The sequence below is a fragment of the Actinia tenebrosa genome, unplaced genomic scaffold (assembly GCF_029948245.1).
Source record: "Actinia tenebrosa isolate PJP-AT-01 unplaced genomic scaffold, QUT_ActTen_1.0 PGA_scaffold3__52_contigs__length_22856419, whole genome shotgun sequence".
Taxonomy (NCBI): Eukaryota; Metazoa; Cnidaria; class Anthozoa; order Actiniaria; family Actiniidae; genus Actinia; species Actinia tenebrosa.
In genome coordinates, this window is record NW_028292580.1 from 19,289,139 (window position 1) to 19,308,231 (window position 19,093).

The 19,093-nt window shown below is 37.6% G+C and overlaps 2 protein-coding genes across 5 annotated transcripts in view; one reads left to right on the top strand and one right to left on the bottom strand.

The window, feature by feature from the left end:
• The first annotated feature begins 1,309 nt into the window (after nucleotides 1-1,309).
• Nucleotides 1,310-12,261, top strand: LOC116301419 (SCO-spondin). Of its 2 annotated transcripts, XM_089035460.1 has the most exons (15): nucleotides 1,310-1,584; nucleotides 2,581-2,657; nucleotides 4,051-4,203; nucleotides 4,627-4,803; nucleotides 5,236-5,412; nucleotides 5,649-5,822; nucleotides 6,038-6,211; nucleotides 6,623-6,799; nucleotides 7,054-7,227; nucleotides 7,425-7,595; nucleotides 8,000-8,173; nucleotides 8,543-8,711; nucleotides 8,975-9,518; nucleotides 10,161-10,356; nucleotides 10,888-12,261. In XM_089035460.1, exons 2-15 carry the CDS (start codon nucleotides 2,585-2,587, stop codon nucleotides 11,106-11,108), a joined length of 2,754 nt encoding a protein of 917 aa, XP_088891586.1. In that variant the 5' UTR covers nucleotides 1,310-1,584; nucleotides 2,581-2,584; the 3' UTR covers nucleotides 11,109-12,261. The 2 variants fall into 2 exon arrangements, with proteins under 2 accessions (XP_088891586.1, XP_088891587.1); XM_089035461.1 differs by lacking the exon at nucleotides 8,000-8,173 and having other exon boundaries at nucleotides 1,313-1,584.
• A 393-nt stretch (nucleotides 12,262-12,654) lies between these two features.
• LOC116301423 (copine-8) overlaps nucleotides 12,655-19,093 on the bottom strand; it is an 18,014-nt gene continuing 11,575 nt past the window's right edge. For 2 of the 3 annotated variants that reach the window (XM_031710476.2, XM_031710478.2), the window contains 9 exons: nucleotides 18,885-18,960; nucleotides 18,586-18,673; nucleotides 18,108-18,147; nucleotides 17,663-17,701; nucleotides 17,285-17,357; nucleotides 16,729-16,786; nucleotides 15,949-16,022; nucleotides 13,471-13,620; nucleotides 12,655-13,323 (listed from right to left, as the gene is read on the bottom strand). In XM_031710476.2, coding sequence (XP_031566336.2) covers nucleotides 13,150-13,323; nucleotides 13,471-13,620; nucleotides 15,949-16,022; nucleotides 16,729-16,786; nucleotides 17,285-17,357; nucleotides 17,663-17,701; nucleotides 18,108-18,147; nucleotides 18,586-18,673; nucleotides 18,885-18,960 — 772 coding nt within the window. In that variant the 3' untranslated portion in view covers nucleotides 12,655-13,149. Of the gene's footprint in view, nucleotides 13,324-13,470; nucleotides 13,621-14,924; nucleotides 15,769-15,948; nucleotides 16,023-16,728; nucleotides 16,787-17,284; nucleotides 17,358-17,662; nucleotides 17,702-18,107; nucleotides 18,148-18,585; nucleotides 18,674-18,884; nucleotides 18,961-19,093 lie in introns of those variants that run through there. The other variant, XM_031710477.2, reaches the window with a different exon arrangement.

Consider the following 19,093-nt stretch of genomic DNA (forward strand, 5'->3'; position numbering starts at 1 on the left):
CGAAATATGAATGTAAAAGTATTGGATAATTTTATTGGATTCAGCAGTGAAGATGAAAGAAACACTAGTGAGTGTGATAAAACAATCAATGCATGTGTATTAATATTAATTTATGTACAACATTAATGGGTACATAAGCATTTAATCTCATATAAACATGAGAGAATTTCAAAAATAATCATATTAAATGCATGAATAATAAAAGAAAATCTATATGTTGTTAATGATACTATAAAACAGCTATAAATCATATTTTGAAATTTTTATAGTTATATCATAGAGCGCTTTTTTTAAAACTGTGCAATATAAAATCGACCAGCAGTTAATTTGCAATAAGATAGATAAAAAATGAATATTGCATTTGGCCTGCTAAAGGGTTCCCTGTCATCACCTCAAGCATACGTTGTCTCCAGCTGCCTCTATATCAATCCAAAACACTTATGGAATTATTACTCACATTCTTTCGAGCTCTAGTAGAATAAATTTTAACTATTGGTTTTCAAGGAAAAGAAATTGAACAATGCACATCCAATATCAATGATTTTATATGTGTTTTGAATTACAAATTATAAACGAAAGTCTAGTAGTGATGAAAACCGTTAAAATTGAATCGCATTTTGAGCTGTCAAGAGTGACTAGCTTTGAGCTTTTTTTCGATGATATCTTACGCATGTATAGAACAGTTCCATTGCGTGTTCGTATATGGAACTCAATAAAATTGACGTTCATGGTCAGTAATATTATTTTGGCCGTTGAATATTCAAACAACTCTTTATATTACATTTTGGTTGCCACATATAAAAAAAATCTTACAAGGTCATGATGGCAGGAAAAAAAATCGAGCAGAGGTTGAGAATAAAAAAATATATCGTGCAGCAAAAATTCCAGCAACCCCCCCCCCCACCATCAATAATCTAATGGTCCGTCTCTTAGTGAGAAGTTGTGATCAAATAATCCAATCACAAATATACAAGTTCTGTTTCATCTCTATAAGTACTAGTTTCAAAATAAACATGAAATCCAATCTTAAAAATCTTTATAAGAACGTATGAACCGGTTTGACTATAAATGCATTTTTAAATATATCCACTTACAGCGGGCGATTAACCGTAACGGTCATAAAGAAGTTTAAAGTGTAGGTTTAAAACCTCATCCGTAACGTCATGACACAGTTGGTTCGTTTAGCTTAATGTTAATTATAGTTTGATGTAGTTAATTCAAGCCCCAAAAACAAATTATCCATTTTTATTGTGCCATATTGGCTATAACTTCAAGAAAAAAACTATAGATACATGAGAAATTACTTTGGACAGTTTTAACGATGGATGCTGAACAAATCGTGATTCATCGTTTAGAATGCGGAAAAATAGAAAGCTATTTACTTCAAAGTCCATGACGTAGAAAGATATATTTTCCTGCATCTAATGTCACGTTGAAATACAATGAACAATAGCCCTTGGCTATGGTAATACTGGCCAATACTGTATTGTTCGTATATATTAATGGCACTTCACTGCTCTTATTCTGCCTACTTGATGCTACGTGAGAGGGATTGTAATCATTTTTGCACTCACTGTCCATAAGGTAAGATGCCCCTATATGCCTATATTACCTACATTATACACCTATATTTTCGTATTTAATATAGACTTTTTAATTTAAAAATAATCCTAGACGCGAGGCTCGCAGGAAAATTTAAAAGAAATGGTACAATTTCTATCGAGAAATATTATGATTTCTTTGATTTTCCAACTAAACTCGTGCATGGATGATCCAAGATAATTTTTCAATAGTTCTATTCTATAAGTTATTTTATGATATTCTTCTTATTACGAATGCCGCTTTTTAATAGGGCCTTTTAGCTGGCCAGTTAATTTTCATTCCAAAACGATTATCCTCGCTGAGAGGTTTGCACGTGTTTTTTTTAATGGCACAAATTCAATCAAATTCTAATTATTGATCTAATTATTCTTTAACAAATGAATAGCTTTATAGATACTTTTTATAGATATTCTATGTGCTATTTTTTAGGAGCAGTTTTTACGTAGGAATTCAGGTTTCCCATTTAAAAAGGCATTTTACTTTGATATTATTGTTAAATGAAAAATGTCCTTCGCTGAATTCATTTAAATGTTTTAAAGTGTTTTTTTAGAAAAAGGATGAAAATGTTCACACTGGCGTGAAACACGCAATAAAGTTTTTTCCGCTCTGTACTAAAATAATGATCCATGGTGGATTACTATCACCCAATTTTAATATTGTTAAAGTGTTTAGAGCAGAAAGAGAGAGAGAGAGAGAGAGAGCAGAATTAGCAAGAGAATTGAACTCTGAAATGGCTTCCATATTTGATGATCAATCTTATTGCTCATTTGGCGTTATCTCGGCTTTTGATTGTTTCCAGAGTGCAAGACGCCTTTGCAATGTCACAGAAATCATATAAAATCTTAGTTCTCTAGTTTGTCTTCTTTCTCTGCGACAAAGTAACTAGAACCACGATGGAAGTTCGTTCAGGAAAATATGAAACCACAATATAATGTTGACGTAGGCGAGGTAATAAAATGCTATTATTGTGTTTTACAGGACGATGGCCAAGGGACTGGTTAGTGGTCTTATTTTGCTATGCTTCATTTGCTGTCAGTCAGTGGTTTCGGGTCAAGGTAATGAAGGTGGGAAGTAGAAGGAAAATAAGTGCGCTGCAGTAAAATCAGCAAGATTCCATCAAACACTGATTGAAAGGGCTTTACATCCCTTAACATCAAAATGGCTTTCCACTCAGTTATCCTTGTCTAACACTGAAATGGCTTCCATTCAGTTACATCTTTAACACTAAAATGGCGTTCCTCTCAATTAGCATTCCTTAGCACTGAAATGGCTTTCTCCTTCATTACATGTTTAACATCGAAATGGCCTTCCACTCATTTAGCATTCCTCATTAACACTAAAATGGCTTTCCATTAGTTACATCCTTAACATCAAGATGGCTTTCCACTCATTTAACATTCCCTAACGAAATGACTTTCAGTTCAGTAAGCATTCCTTGAGAATGAACGGGCTTTCCATTCCGTTACATCTTTAACATTGAGATGGCTTCCCCGGTACTTAGCATTCCTCGAGAATGAAATGACTTTCCATTCAGTGAAGCCTCTCAACATCCAAATGGTTTTCCATCAGTCACCATTCCTTGAGAAAGACAACTTTCAGTTGCATAAATTTTCCGAGATATTCTAGCTATTCACTAGAATATCGGATTAAGAATGATAAACCTAATTACGTTAATTAGGCTTCTCATTGTTCTATTTTTTCCTCTTCTGGAGTGCAATATAGTTTAAGACTTCGGATCTATATTTAAAAATACTTATCTATTAATAATCAGGAATAATCAGGCTTGAGAGACCACAAAGGACACACTTGAGTCAGATTTTGCATCAGACGCCCCTATTTTTCTATATCTCAACAGATTCCTATAATAACTAGTAAGCCAATATTGCAGTTTCCTGTTTATAAAGACAAACCATTATCATCATCTTACTACATGTACGATCTTTATTATAGTTATTCATCATCATCTATCACCATCATCGTAATCATCATCATTCGATTCATCATTCCCACCACCGCAACCACCATCATTATCATCATTACTATAATTATCATAAATCCTTTTCACCATATATACTGCCATCATTATCATCATGTATCATCATCATCATGATTATGTAGCATCATCCTCATGTATCTTCATAGTGTCACTACAACCATGATCATCATTATCATGATTATGTAGCATCATCCTCATGTATCTTCATAGTGTCACTACAACCATGATCATCATTATCATGATTATGTAGCATCATCCTCATGTATCTTCATAGTGTCACTACAACCATGATCATCATCATCATCATCGCCATCATCTGTGACATATATTGGTACCAAAGTTACAAATGAAGGGAAAAATCCAAAAGACATAGCACTCGTGAATAAATTGGCAAAATGACGATTACAGTTCTATGATCACATCTTTTGAAATAACGTCTTCTCACTTTCCAGAACAGCTGTATCGGCAGTGGGAAGCTTGGAGCTCGTGTTCAGAACAATGTGGTGGTGGATACAGATGGAGGTTTCGTGAATGCGTTGATTGGGATAACTTGTATTGCTGGGATATCTGGCAAACCGAGGCTTGTAACACACAAAGTTGTGGAGGTAAAAACAACACACACACACACAAACAAAATCAAAAATTGAAGTTTTCAATTTACATATTACTAACCCTTGAAAATTTAGCAAGTTTTCTTGCCAAGTTTTGAAAGCAGTTGATTGCTAAAAACTAATTAGCAATTAGTCCTCGAGCACAAATGGGCTATGATTCAATACCCCATGAAGCAAATCCAACTAGTCGGTCAAATATTTAGATGCAAACAAGTCTTGAATTAAAGTTAAATTCAATTTTTTTTTGGCTTTGAGAGCCGGCACTTTTCGCTTCTTGTAGGTTATATCGTATATAGCCCTAGTAGTTCATCCAATCAGAAAGCTGCATTGATTATAGAACGCTAGTTGGATTTGACTATATTCTGATAATCGATAGATAAGGTATTTCAACTTTTTGATGATTTGCCATGATTTTAGTTGTGAATGGTAACTGGACAGCATGGAGTTCGTGGAGCTCGTGTTCTGTGTCGTGTGGTGGAGGCAGCCAATCACGAACACGTACGTGTACAAACCCAGCACCAGCCAATGGCGGAAGTAACTGCGACGGACCTAGTTCAGAAACCCAAGCATGTTCTCAAACCACTTGTCCTACTCGTAAGTAATTTTCAGACTCCGAGCCGTGATACCAACATACTCGTTTCCCCCCTCTTTGATATCAATATACACTGGAACGATTGGGATCCCAAAAAGTCTAAAAACAAGATAATTTATGATAATGTATATCCACAAATCAGATATGTAACTTTGGAGATAATACCGTATGCCCTGACACCAATATGCACAAAAATTCTGACGGGGTTGGAATTTCATTTGTTTTCACGGTATAGTTGTGTGTAGACAAAAACGTAAAGGAAGAAGTAGATAAAGCGAAATAGAATCTTGGATTCTGACATTTAGAAATGCAATTGAGTTTCGGTTGAGAAGATACATTGATGCATTCAAACGAAATAACACTACTGAGATGTTTAGTTTAGTTTAGGATTACTGTGTTTTCCTCATTATTTTGTTCTCTTATCGCTTATTCAGCAATAAATGGTAATTGGACAGAATGGAGTTCGTGGGGTGCTTGCTCGGCCACGTGTGGTGGAGGCAGCCAATCACGAACACGCACGTGTACAAACCCACCACCATCCAATGGTGGAAGTAATTGTGAGGGACCTAGTTCAGAAACCCAAGCATGTTCTCAAACCACTTGTCCGCCACGTGAGTAATTAATGTACAGACAGAAATTTGATGAAAAGAGCATCTTAAACGAAACAAAGTTTTTGACAGAGACTTCGAAGTCTAGACACTTCATTATTCCTTAAATATTATTATTTTTCTTTGAGTGTAATGTATTGAGTTTCGGCTGAGAAGATACATTGATACTCATGCATTCAAACGAAATAATACTACTAAGATATTTAGTTTATTATTTTGTTCTCTTATCGCTTATTCAGCAATACATGGTAATTGGACAGAATGGGGTTCGTGGAGTGTGTGCTCGGCCACGTGTGGTGGAGGCAGCCAATCACGAACACGCACGTGTACAAACCCAGCACCTGCTAATGGAGGAAATGAATGTGTGGGTGGCAGCTCAGAGACCCAAGAATGTGCTGCAAACATTTGTCCACGTAAGTGATTGTCAGTCCTTAAGCAAAAAAAAAAAAAAAAAAAAAAGCTGAAAGAAATGAAAAATTTACAACAAAATAATGATATCGATCGAGACATCATAAGGTAACGAAAAAAATGTCTGTATTTTTCCTTTCGGTCATTGAAAACTATTTTTTCTAAGTCATTATATCATCGTCTGTATGAAGACACATCTTCTTTTACATTTCGGTAATAGGAGATGGTAATTGGACAGCATGGAGTTCGTGGAGCTCGTGTTCTGTTTCGTGTGGTGTAGGCAGCCAATCAAGAACACGCACGTGTACAAACCCACCACCATCCAATGGCGGAAGTAATTGCGACGGACCTAGTTCAGAAACCCAAGCATGTGGAACTATTACTTGTCCTACTCGTGAGTAATTTCCAGACTCGAAGCCGTGATACCAACATACTCGTTTCCCCCCTCTTTGATATCAATATACACAGGAACGATTGGGATCCCAAAAAGTCTAAAAACAATATAATTTATATCCACATATCAGATATATAACTTTGGAGATACCAATATGCACAAAAATCCTGACTGGATTGGAATTTCATTTGTTTTCGCGGTATAATGGTTTATATAGACAAAAACGTAAAGGAAGAAGTAGATAAAGCGAAACAAAATCTTTGATTCAGCAATTTAGAAATGCATTGAGTTTTGGTTGAGAAGACACGTTGATATTCTTGCATTCAAACGAAATAACACGACTAGGATGTTTAGTTTAGTTTAGGCTTTCCGTGTTTTCCTTATTATTTTGTTCTCTTGTCGCTTATTCAGCAATACATGGTAATTGGACAGAATGGAGTTCATGGAGCTCGTGTTCTGTGTCGTGTGGTGGAGGCAGCCAATCACGAACACGCACGTGTACAAACCCACCACCATCCAATGGTGGAAGTAATTGCCAGGGACCTAGTTCAGAAACCCAAGCATGTTCTCAAACCACTTGTCCGTCACGTGAGTAATTAATGTACAGACAGAAATTTAATGAAAAGAGCATCTTAAACGAAACAAAGTTTTTGACAGAGACTTCGAAGTCTAGACACTTCATTATTCCTTAAGTATTATTATTTTTCTTTGAGTGTAATGTATTGAGTTTCGGCTGAGAAGATACATTGATATTCATGCATTCAAACGAAATAATACTACTAAGATGTTTAGTTTAGGTTTTCCGCGTTTTCCTCACTTTTGTTCTCTTATCGCTTATTCAGCAATACATGGTAATTGGGCAGAATGGGGTTCGTGGAGTGCGTGCTCGGCCACGTGTGGTGGAGGCAGCCAATCACGAACACGCACGTGTACAAACCCAGCACCTGCTAATGGTGGAAACGACTGTGTGGGACCCAGTTCAGTGACCCAAGAATGTGCTGCAAACATTTGTCCACGTAAGTGATTGTCAGTACTTAAGAAAAAAAAAATGCCGGGAGAAATGAAAAATTTACCATAAATAATGATATCGAGTATCATTAGGTAACGAAAAAAAGATCTGTATTTTTCCTTTTGGTCATTGAAAACTATTTTTTCTTAGTCATTTTATCATTGTGTGCATGAATACTCATCTTCTTTTAAATTCTGTCAATAGGAGATGGTAATTGGACAGCATGGAGTTCGTGGAGCCCGTGTTCTGTGTCGTGTGGTGGAGGCAGCCAATCAAGAACACGCACGTGTACAAACCCAGCACCAGCCAATGGTGGAAGTAACTGCGACGGACCTAGTTCAGAAACCCAAGAATGTGGAACTATTACTTGTCCACGTAAGAGATTTTTATTTTTTGAGATTCTATTGTCTTAGTTAACTTCAAAACAAAACAAAAAAAAAAAAAACCAAAAACAAAAAACAAAAAAAGATTTGCAAGTTTCGAAAATCAGTAATCATCAAAAATTAAGGAAAACAATAGCCTTTCAGGACGTAACCCTTTTAGCTGATTTTGTTACCCTGAAAGTATTTAAGAAATGTTAGCCAAGTAGACAGCACAGTTTCAGTTACAAATGCCTTCCTGCCATATTCTCTATACCCTAGCGATAGTACATGGTGGATGGTTTGTATGGAATGCGTGGAGCTCGTGTTCTGTGTCGTGTGGTGGAGGCAGCCAATCACGAACACGCACGTGTACAAACCCAACACCATCCAAACACTTCTTTTAAATTCTGGTAATAGGAGATGGAAACTGGACAGCATGGAGTTCGTGGAGCCCGTGTTCGGCCACGTGTGGTGGAGGCAGCCAATCACGAACACGCACGTGTACAAACCCAGCACCAGCCAACGGTGGAAACAACTGTGAGGGAGAAAGTTCACAAACCCAATCATGTTCTCAAACCACTTGTCCACCAGGTAAAAATGAAACGCCGTAAAGTTACAAAGAATAGAAGAAAAGAACCTCAATGCAAAACCATGCATGCATGCTGTAGTATAGAACGAATAATTTCAATTTGTCAGATGGATACTACAAAATTTAATAGGGTGACTAAATTTATACAGAGTTATTTTCATCCAGGTTCTTTTAGATCAAATTAGAACTTAGAAGTTGATTCTTTGCGGAGAGAGAAAAACCGGAGAACCCGGAGAAAAACCCTCAAAGCACAGGAGAGAACCAACAAACAACTCTACTCACATGGATGAACCTGGCTTCCGAAATTGCTGGTTCTTAGAAGTAACTTCTTAGAAATAGCATAATAAGTTACGTGTCTCTTTTCTTGCTAGGTTGTCAAGTAGGCCAGACGGTGACAGACAGTTGTAGTCAGCGGTGTGTCTGTGGTGCGGGTGGTACCTTGACTCAGTGTACTCGTATCAGAAAAGAGTTTACCTCCATGACGACAGCTGAACGTGAACGACACATAAGGGTCATTAAAACAGCATCTACTGATCCAAGGTCGGTCTGTCACTTTTGACGGTTTCTTATTCTCAACGCTAAGACGTTATTAGGGTCTGTCACGCAACGTTTCCCTCGATTTTAAAGGTTCATACTGATTGGTCAATTTTTGAAAAGGAATTTTCTGCTCAAGTAAGCAGACGTTTGTGACAGACCCTAGGGAATGTCTACGCGGGAGGCTTTTTTCTTCCAGGGATAAAGCAGAATCGTAAGAGCTATCCTTTTCCCTTATTGAATCTAACCAAATAGTACTTTCCCACCAGATACAAGCCCCGGTACGATGCACTCATCACTATGCACAAGGATATATTCTTTAATAACGGTATCCATGAGCAAGAACACTTCTTAACCTGGCATCGTTGGTACATCCTCACCTATGAAAACCTACTCAGAGAGGTTGACTGCAACTTTACTGTAGCTTACTGGGACTGGGCTGCTGCTGCAGGGAGACCGTGGGCCACAGGGGCGCAAGATGTCTGGTATTCAGGGGACAGTGGTTTTGGAGGTAATGGTGTAGCCCCCGAAGAGTGCGTGAACACTGGACCATTCAGGCAAGGAGTCTGGAGCCTGGTACCCCCAGTATTAACACCCCCTAATTGTCTTAAGAGAAGATTTAATGACAACCCAGAAGGGACCGTTGAGATTCAAATCTTGCTGAATACTGCGGCTGAAGACTTTGTTGATTTTGAGTTAGCGCTGCGAGGACGGTTCCACGACACTGTGCACTGTTTGATAGGAGGCACAATGTGTGAGCAGGATTCCGCTGCCGCTCCTGAGTTCTTCTTGCACCACGGATTCATCGATAAGGTAAAAACAGAACAGTGAAAAAATCTTCTGATAGGGTGACACAGTTTATCAGGGATTGGGTAAGATAATTGGCAGACCTTGTGCTAGTCCAATAACGATTTTCAATCCCCAAGTTTGGTTCGTCCAGTAGACTTCGTACTTGGATTATGACCTAACATGGTGGTGGTCACATCTTGCCCCTCTTTACAAACGAAACCCTCACTTTGTGTGACCCCTATTACTAAAGGCGGGTCTCGGAAAGCCTCTGAGCGGTATGGCCATTTTTTTCCCTCCTGTCTAAGAAGAATGTCTCCAAACCACGCGAAATAGCATGTCCATTAACCTCAAACTTCAACTCAAATCTACCCTTCCAACTGAGCGGTGAACGCGGCGCTCAAAGCATGAGCTTGAAAGAACAAAACAAACATGGCGTTAAAGTTAAAATGGTTTTATTCTTCCTTTCCATATTTCTGCTTCTTGTAGGCACGTATGTTATATTTTAGTCAAAAGAAAACTACGCAAAAGTTGGGTTACTGTAGCCTGGGAATGACGGCGGGCGGCAAAACAGCTAAACGCGTTGTGAATGGAAACAATTTGTACCACACGCACAGGGCGCCTTTGATTATATTCATATCGATAATTACTCGTAACTTTGTACTTTAGATCTGGGAAGACTGGCAAAAACGAAGTGCAGCCCACCGCAACGTGTATTTCTCTAACCTAAATGAAGCACTTCCAAGATCCAGCGGTGTCCTTCCTCGAGAGGTACTTGACAATACAGCGTTACCCGGAGGAGTGAGGGCCGAGTATCAACCAATACAAAACAGTGAACTTGCTAACGTCATCAGCAGACTGAGAAGTGAGTATATATATTAGATATATATCAAATCATTTCAAACGAAGTACCACTTTCCAAACAACACAAGCGCATTCGCAGAATACCAAGTATATCCAATCAAAACTAGGTGGCATTAGCTGCTACGGTGAGACTGCTTGTCACCAGCTGTAGGAATCAAGGGTGGCGTAGTGATAGTACTTCTGGGGTGTTGGGTTCGTTTCCCCGCAGATTTGGCATCACATGCGAATAGACTTTGTTAGTTTTCTCCCTTGATGCGAGGGTTTTTCTCCAGGTTCTCCGGTTTTCTTCCTACGTAAAACCTAACCAGTTAACTGATTCCAATTTGATGTGTGAGGTAGCCGTGCCTTGCTTTTGATCAGCCCAGAGGTTGTTCTGGGTATTGATAAAAACATTGAAGAAATTGAAGTGTGTAGTTCAGTTCTAGGGTTGCTGATTCAGTGATGTGCCACAAGAGATTTTCTTTGCCAGAGTTCTGTGTTTATTTTATACAAACAATCCTTTAGTAATCCTTTTGTCTGAACTCTATTTCAGGTCTGCCAACTGCACGACTTCAGGCGATTCCACGTATTGGTGCTAGTCCTATAAGCGAGAAGACTAAAGAACTGTTCCGTTTGAAAGCTGCGGAACAAAAAAGGCTGGAAGAGCTGGAGAGCAGGTTTCAACCAAGGGTCAGAAGTCGATCGTCAAGTAGATCTGGAATAGCGGGGAAACTTGGTTTTGATCCCAGAGTCTTAGACTCCGTAGCGAAATGAGGATAAGCGACCAAGGGTTTTATCTTAGTACCTCAGTCGTAATAAAACAACTCACTGAGCTGAAAGAAATTCTTTGAATAAAAATTAACTGAAGAAATCAATAAGCTAAGCAAGATAGACGTAAAGTTAAAAGCACCCGAAGCTGATATAAAGTGATACAATACTTTCAGTATTGTTTCTACATAAAGTGAATAGTTGAATGGTGAAATATTTCTTCATTTGAATGTTGCGTCTTTAAGTTATGAAGGTTTATGCTTCCATTTTACTGACTGTGACGTCACCCCAGGCTTCATTAAATATATAAATTTTGACTGGTTCACACAAACAGCTTTTAAAGTGCTACTACGACGAAAATCGCTCAAACTTGGATTCAGCTGAAACTTCCTAAGAATACTCTTTAAAGGTCCAATAATCACTGTATTAAGTGTTTTCTCGATATTCAGGACGAAAGTATGATATTTTTACGATTATTTTTTGGAGTCTGTGACGTCATACACTCAACATCAAACATTGCTACATATATTTCTTTGTATATAAATCCTTAATTTATTTTATTCCTATGAAGCCCAAAGGGTGGCTAATGTGCTTATTTCACATTACTTGTGACTATAATTTATATTTTGGGGTGTTTGGGTATTTCTTTCTCCCTTTACTACTGATACTTTGATCATAAACTACAAAGAAATGTATGGAGCGATGTTCGATGTTGAGTGTATGACGTCACAGACTCCAAAAAATAATCGTAAAAATATCATACTTTCGTCCTGAATATCGAGAAAAAACTTAATACAGTGATTATTGGACCTTTAAAGAGTATTCTTAGGAAGTTTCAGCTGAATCCAAGTTTGAGCGATTTTCGTCGTAGTAGCACTTTAAAAAGCATCATCATTATACTTAGGTTTCCCACAATGTTTATCGCAAATTTGATGTCTCATAATGGCTAGTGTTTAGTATTAAAAGCCTGGGGTGACGTATCAGTCAGTAACATATTGGAAGTATAAACCTTTATAACTTAAAGACACAACACTCAAGGATCGTAGGTAGTGGCAAGACTTTTGTAGAATACAAAATAACGAGCAATTGTGTTATTACAATTGGCTTATTTAGAAGGCTTGTACTCGATGATAATAAAAGAATCATGCAATGAAATCAATTCAAAAGTCTGATTATTGATTGATAATTTGTGTGCATCGAAGACGTCCTATTCAGATTTTTTATCGTTTATCAAAAAAAATTGGAAATAGGAGGGGGGGGGGAGGGACGAAATAGCCCTAAAAGAAACGAAAACGGTGCAGTTGTTTTCCTGATTAGAGGACTTCAAGTCTTGACTCTTTCCAATACATGCTTCATAATAATTTTTCAATAAACAGAATGACACCATTATTCCAATATGGCGGCGATAAAGCATTCGTTCGCCAGGGGATCTTGACGAGACTTGATAACGCACATAGAAAATGTATTTCTTTTGCAGGTGCAACTTTTTCATCCCTATCTTAATAGTTGAGAATAATAGTTAATAGTTTATAGAGAATCCCATAGCTCATCATAAATTTGCAATATTTTTGCCTTGAGCTTCAAGTAAAATTTATTGTCCGACTCGGGAATCCCTGTAAACAGCAATTGAGTTTATCATTTTATAAACTTGAGTAAAGTTATAATTGTATCCCAAAATACATTAGGATGCACCATTTAATAACATCGTGATCTTCTTCCAAAAAATTCTAAAAAGTACCAATGAAATCGTAGTTTGCCGAAAAAGCTTAACTAAGACTTATCTCCAAATAGCAAACTCTAAGACGTAATTTTAGATTTTACAGTTTACATTCGTTAATATTCAAAATTGATTGAAACAAAAATCCAGAACTGAGCTAAATGGAGGGACACTAGGTGACACCGTTAACTGACTGATAACTAGTTCTGAAAGAAGATGCACTCAAAAGATTATCAAAGGTCCCGTCGTTCCTTAGAATATCTACGGGTGGTTAGACCTTCGCTGTAGCATGGATAACCACGTAAAATGGCCAGCTTGTAGGGATTTGTCTTAACTAGAGACTCTTAGAGACATAACTGTAGTCGTCCGGGTGAGTGTAGTCTTGTGGTGACTGACGTTTCGACAACCAGAGCGGAAGTCATCTTCCGAGTCCGGTGAGAAATTACTCCAATCTACGGTTTGGTCTGTTTTGCCATTGGACTGACTTGATGGCGTTGCTCGTAACTTTGCAGACAAAGAATATTTAAAAGCAGTTTTGATTGCTCTAACAGTTGTGCTCTTATGTGAGTGTCAAGTGTCAACTTGATATAAAATGGTGTTATCTTTATATTTATGGATCAAGAGTCTGGATGATAATTCTTATTGTTATACTTGCGTAAGTGGTCCTGGCTTTATTCCTCTCTTTTTCATGTACTCAATGAACTGATCTGGCAACTCCTCAAGGACGTCTTTAGCCAATCGTGCCCCACTTAACACGTCGCCTTTAAACCCTTTATCGAGATAGTCTCGGAAGGGAACGAACTGAAAAGATAAAACAGAGTTTAAGCATCTCGCTTACGGCAAAAAGTTCTTCAGAATTCGTGAAACGATTCGCGGAAAAAGTAGTAGAACACGTTGTCTTTAGTGACAGGGTTTGTAAAAGGTTAAGTGAAATTGCAAGGAAACTATGGAAACGTGGTCATGTCTGCCGTTTGTGGAAAGGAAAAACGTGATGCTTAATCTGTCTAAAGAGTGGACGTAGTCGCTGGTTAATGGATTACACGTACGACCATGACTGGCTGGATACCTGAATTCAAAACTATACGTCTAGGTGGCTTTCATACAGATGGAAGATGATAAGTGGAATGAGACTGAGTTGAAGTCCTTTGCTGCAAGCATTCCCAATAGAACTCATGATAAAGAGAAGTGTTATATTTGTTTGATGAGAGAACATAAGAAAAAACAGGCACTGAAATCGTTAGGTAAAAATATTTAAAATAGCGGCTGTGTAACGTCATCAACAGGAATCAGTCTGGAATAGAGGCTTTGCATCATCACGTGATGTCAGCCATGTCAGGAGGCAGGAACAATTGAATCTAGTCGAATCTGATTTACATGAGAAAGAATTCAGTTTCGCAGGGGAAAAAAGACTATTGTCGTGCCTCCTGTCATGGCTGCCATTACGTGATGGTGCAAAAGCCTCTATTGAACACTAAAAATATTTAAAATATACCTTTTTAATTTTAGAAATTTATGATACATTACATCTCATTTATTTTATTTCGCCATGTAGGCATATTTTTTACCCTTAAGCATATTTTCATCGTCTACTCTTTTCAAGAATAGGTGTACGATATTTTGTACACACATGATAAATTATGTAAGAAAATTGATACAAATTGAATCAACGCAGTGATAAGTAACTTAATTTGCACGTCATAAACTGCACCTTGAAAGATAACCACTCGTAATAACAATAAAACTTTACGCCAGTTAAACGAGCGTATTACGATTATATTAACCACATTATTTTTCATATTTTCGTTTACATTTTCTAGCCAAATGACCCATTTTTGTTTCCATGCTATAAAAAAGTCCCCCCCCCCCCCGATTGGTATGTTTTAATTTCGATTCACTAGCTGAGTTTCTATTGGTGGGCTGCCTTTTTAAGTGGAACTATTTTGTCGTGTTTAAAATTACTCGCGAGGATTTTGTCGAGCACTTTTGCCCCTTGTGCATGGCTTTTAGGTTCAGTTTTTTAAGATAAATGAAATATTGGTAAGATTGTCGAGAAATTCATAAGAACCACTGTATGGAGGGTCCTAATTAATAGATATTGGTTTAGCTATGACCCCGAACATTATTATATTAAAAAAACACAAAAATATTGTTAACAATAATCCAAGTGTGGTATCCCTTGAAATTGAAGAGATCAATTGATGCTTGGTGCTTGACCAGTGCATCGATTAAAGTAGTTAATGAATGAACGAATGAAACTTTGTGTTCGAAGTGATGACCATGATCATGTCGTAACCCCTTTCTTATTAACAAGTACGTGTTTTCAACTAGAGGATATTACTGCGACCGAGTGTGCATTTGTTTTGGTTTCAATGTATGCATATATGATGCTTCGTGTATTACGAGTTAGTCTGAGTATATTGTTAGTAAGCTCACTACCAATATGATGTCGTACTGTTGGATACCAATAGAACTAAGAGATAACTAGATTGTGTGATTGACACATATAATGCAAAGCTATTGGTTGCTAGTTTACCAATAAGAGCGGGCGATGATTGATTGAGATAAGATCGGCAGCCTATAATGCCCTGCTATTGGTTGCTTATCTACTAATAGTAGCGGAATTTGACTAATTGAGGAGATTTGATTGACTGCGTAGAATGCAATGCTATTGGTTGCTAATCTACCAAAAGCAATTATCGATATTCATAAGCACGGTTATTGACTGGCCGGTTTAGCTTTGATTGACAGCCTATATTGCAATGCTATTGGTCGCTAATCTACCAATAGAAATTATCGACATTGATAAGCACGGGTATTGACTGGTTTAGGTTTAAGGCCGCGACTTTTCGTGTAAGAGAGCAACTGGTCTGGGACTTCAGCTAAAACTTCTTTGGCAAGAACATCCTGGGCAATAGCGCCGTTTTCAAGATAATCTCGAAAAGGAACAAACTGAAATCAAATTAAAAAATATCTTCTGAGAAAAATTTTTTTGAAACGATTTTTTCTGAATCATTTCATTTCAGTTTTCAGTCGAAGATTGCCCGCAGAAAGAAATCCGGCATACCAATTTATATATATATATTTTAAGATAACTGATGCTTAAAAAAATAAAGCATTGAACTAACTTACTTGTACGATGTCTCTCTCGGCGTATCGTCCACGTGATGAAAGTCGCACTGTGTCGCCATCTAATTCTTCCATTGCTGAAAAGAATTAAGAAATATTAATGAAAATATTAAAGGCCCTCTTTAGCTTGGGCGTCATTTAAGACCACGCGTCAATGCGCACCCGTTAAACAAAGAAATGATACTTGGAATGGTAAAAGCCCGAGCAAACGAGCGCAACATTGTTGGCCAACAACATGCAACATTCTTGGGACCAACATGTTGGGAGCGTTTGAAAACCATGTTGCGTGTTGTTGGGACTTGTTGGATGTTGTTGGGTGAAGTTTGAAACTCGTCAAACTTTTGAGCCAACAAGTGCCAACATTTCTTTTGTTTCGCGATCATCGAAGCGTAGCCCAACAATGTTGCGTTCGTTTGGACAGCACGTCCAACAAAGTTGCGCTGGCGCACACGCACTGCACGCCGTATCCATGGAGATTTCAAACAAACAAAGAAACGCAAAGTACAAAATTTAAACTGGAAAAGCTATCTTTTTTGGTTTCGTCCCCTGATTCAGCCTCTCGTTTTTCCACGACGGTTGCGCATAAGAAGAATATGGATGCGATTCAAACAAATAATCTTATTCCCAAGAGAATGAAAATTGGTCTGAAATGGGAAAACATTACACTCTTAAGTGAAGGTCTATTATTAGTCTAACATGACCATTTTCCATTGCACATTCCTCTCAGCATTATTTCCTCCAAACAAGCAATACTTGACAATAGTTGAGCTCAAGCGAACTTACCATCGAAGTCTGCAGGTCCTATACCGACGATTATGATTGATATGGGATAAGATGCCGCCTACGATAAAGAAGGGGGGAAAATAAAGTTCAATGAAATGAAATGAAACAGAAATAATAATAAAAATAAATAAAACCATAAACAGACCTAAAACAAAAGGGGTGTCTCTCCAAACGAAAGACTCACAACGTAAATATTCTTGGTTAATAAGGCTATGAAGAGTGAAGTAACGTGTTAAAATCATTTCCGGGTTACGCACGTTTATAAGTCATCAGATGTTTAAAATTTTAAAGCTGCGTTAACATGCACTGTGATTTGACGGTGTGCGCTTCGTAAGTGGTTTCTGGTTGATTTAGATCCGGGTAACAAAAGTTTATTACGTCATCACGAAGTTAAAACATAAAATCTTTTTATATTCAAGCATTGTTATTGGATGGTGTGCTTCTGGTTTCTGATAGGTTCAGATCTATAGTAAGCCATTTCAGGACTGGGAAGGCTTAATTGCTGATCTACAAGAATGCTGTAATAAAGAAAGAGGTAGAATTGAAACAGACATACCTCCACAATGGCTGCCTTAGTCTGCTCCATGTCCGATATGATACCATCTGTGAGTATCAGCAACACAAAATAACTGGTAACAAATAACCACACATTTAGTATGACACAAGTATTTACTCTTTTAGTGGGCTGCCTGTGATGATGGCAAGGTTACCACAGGGTACCCAGAGTCTCCTTTAGAAACGCACAGGTTTTACACCATCACGTGCCCACGCCCATAATACAGCTTGGGCTACCTGTGATTAGATGGCAGAACAATAAAATCTTTTGCTATTGAGAATTGAATTATTTCTTATGTAAAACGGTTGTATTGTCATTGCCATCATGGCTACCTTCGTATTTATATCACGAAAATGCATCCAAACGAGCTTCACTTACTCTTCTCCAGGCCTTTGCTGTTCACTTCCTTTTGCAATGCTGTAACAACGATAGAAAAAAGTGACATTCGGTTTCAAAAACGATGAGTGGATGAATGGATGGGTGAATGAGAAGAAACAGAACGAGAAGGATAGATAGTTGAGATGAGATGAAATGAAATGAGAAAAAAAAGATGGATGGATGCATGGATAGATGGATGGATGGATGGATGGATGGATGGATGGATGGATGGGTGGATAAATGGATTTATGAATGGAATTAGACAGAATGGGATGTGTTTCACAAAATGGATAGATAGATACGATATGGATGGATGGGTAAGTGAATAAATAAATGAAAGGGATAGGGTAGAGGAATGGGAATAAAAAAAGAGAATGAATGGCTGAGTTGAGATGGATAAATATTAATGTAAATGTTAAAAAATATATGAAAGTGTTTGACGTACTTAACAGTTCTCCATATTACAGGTGCAAAGTTTGTTGGTCCTGATAAAAGACAATGTATTAATTATAAATTAAAACAGTGTTAACATCAAAAGGTCTTTATCGTATTTTTTTCAAGATTTCATCTGAAACTCGTTCAGAATAAACAAATTGTCGTGTTCTTTATAAAACAAATATACAGAATACTATGCATCTCATAAGAAAACATCGTTTTCTACCAAATTCTGCAATCAAAACGGTATAATGTAGTCCTGGGGAGACGCTGAATTTTTGAATTTTTAATTTTTCACAACCAATTTTTTCGAAATTTTATGATATAAACTTACTTTGTTTATTTTAGTATTGTTATTACAAAATACGCAAAAAGGAGGATTTCCGCTAAAACCGAATGTCAAGGACTGAGAAAAGAATGATTAACAAGGTAATGAAAAGTATTTTCCATTTCGTCTTACAATTGTTGACAACATACATTCAGCTTACCGTACAACTTGACATTTTGAATGCTGTTGTAGTATGCAGCGATAACACCATCTACTCTATCGCAAAAAGGATTTTCTGGAACACCATTCTGCAACGAGACGACATTATATTAATACAGCTTTCTTTGCTACGCGCTGATCGAGACAACAGGCAATAGAGTACCCGTCAGTCAATCAAAGAAATTGTTCGGTACCTTTACATGCTGTGACTCGATCAGCGCACAGCAATGAAAACAGTTGCAAGGCTTACGAAAACACAGGCAACCCACAAGAACACACGAATATACCATATAAACTTACCAGAGAAAAGTCATGAGATACCTGCCAGCTGGGCGGTAGTTTGGCACCAAACCCCAAGGCTGGGAACATTTTGTCTCTTTAAAATGAAAAAATATATAAAATGTAGAAATTGATCAATCTTTAAAGGCGCGATTACACGGAGCAATCTTCTCTGTAACTTGTGTCGCAACAGCGTTGAGTGTTTATACGGTGCAACGGAGACGGATCTT

What these genes read in the sequence shown, in the direction of transcription:
- LOC116301419 (XM_089035460.1), top strand. Translation starts at nt 2,585, where the DNA reads ATGGCCAAGGGACTGGTTAGTGGTCTTATTTTGCTATGCTTCATTTGC. An exon ending in TGCTGCAAACATTTGTCCAC is followed by an intron (nt 5,823 to 6,037) that starts GTAAGTGATTGT and finishes TTTCGGTAATAG; the next exon opens with GAGATGGTAATTGGACAGCA. An exon ending in AACTATTACTTGTCCTACTC is followed by an intron (nt 6,212 to 6,622) that starts GTGAGTAATTTC and finishes TCGCTTATTCAG; the next exon opens with CAATACATGGTAATTGGACA.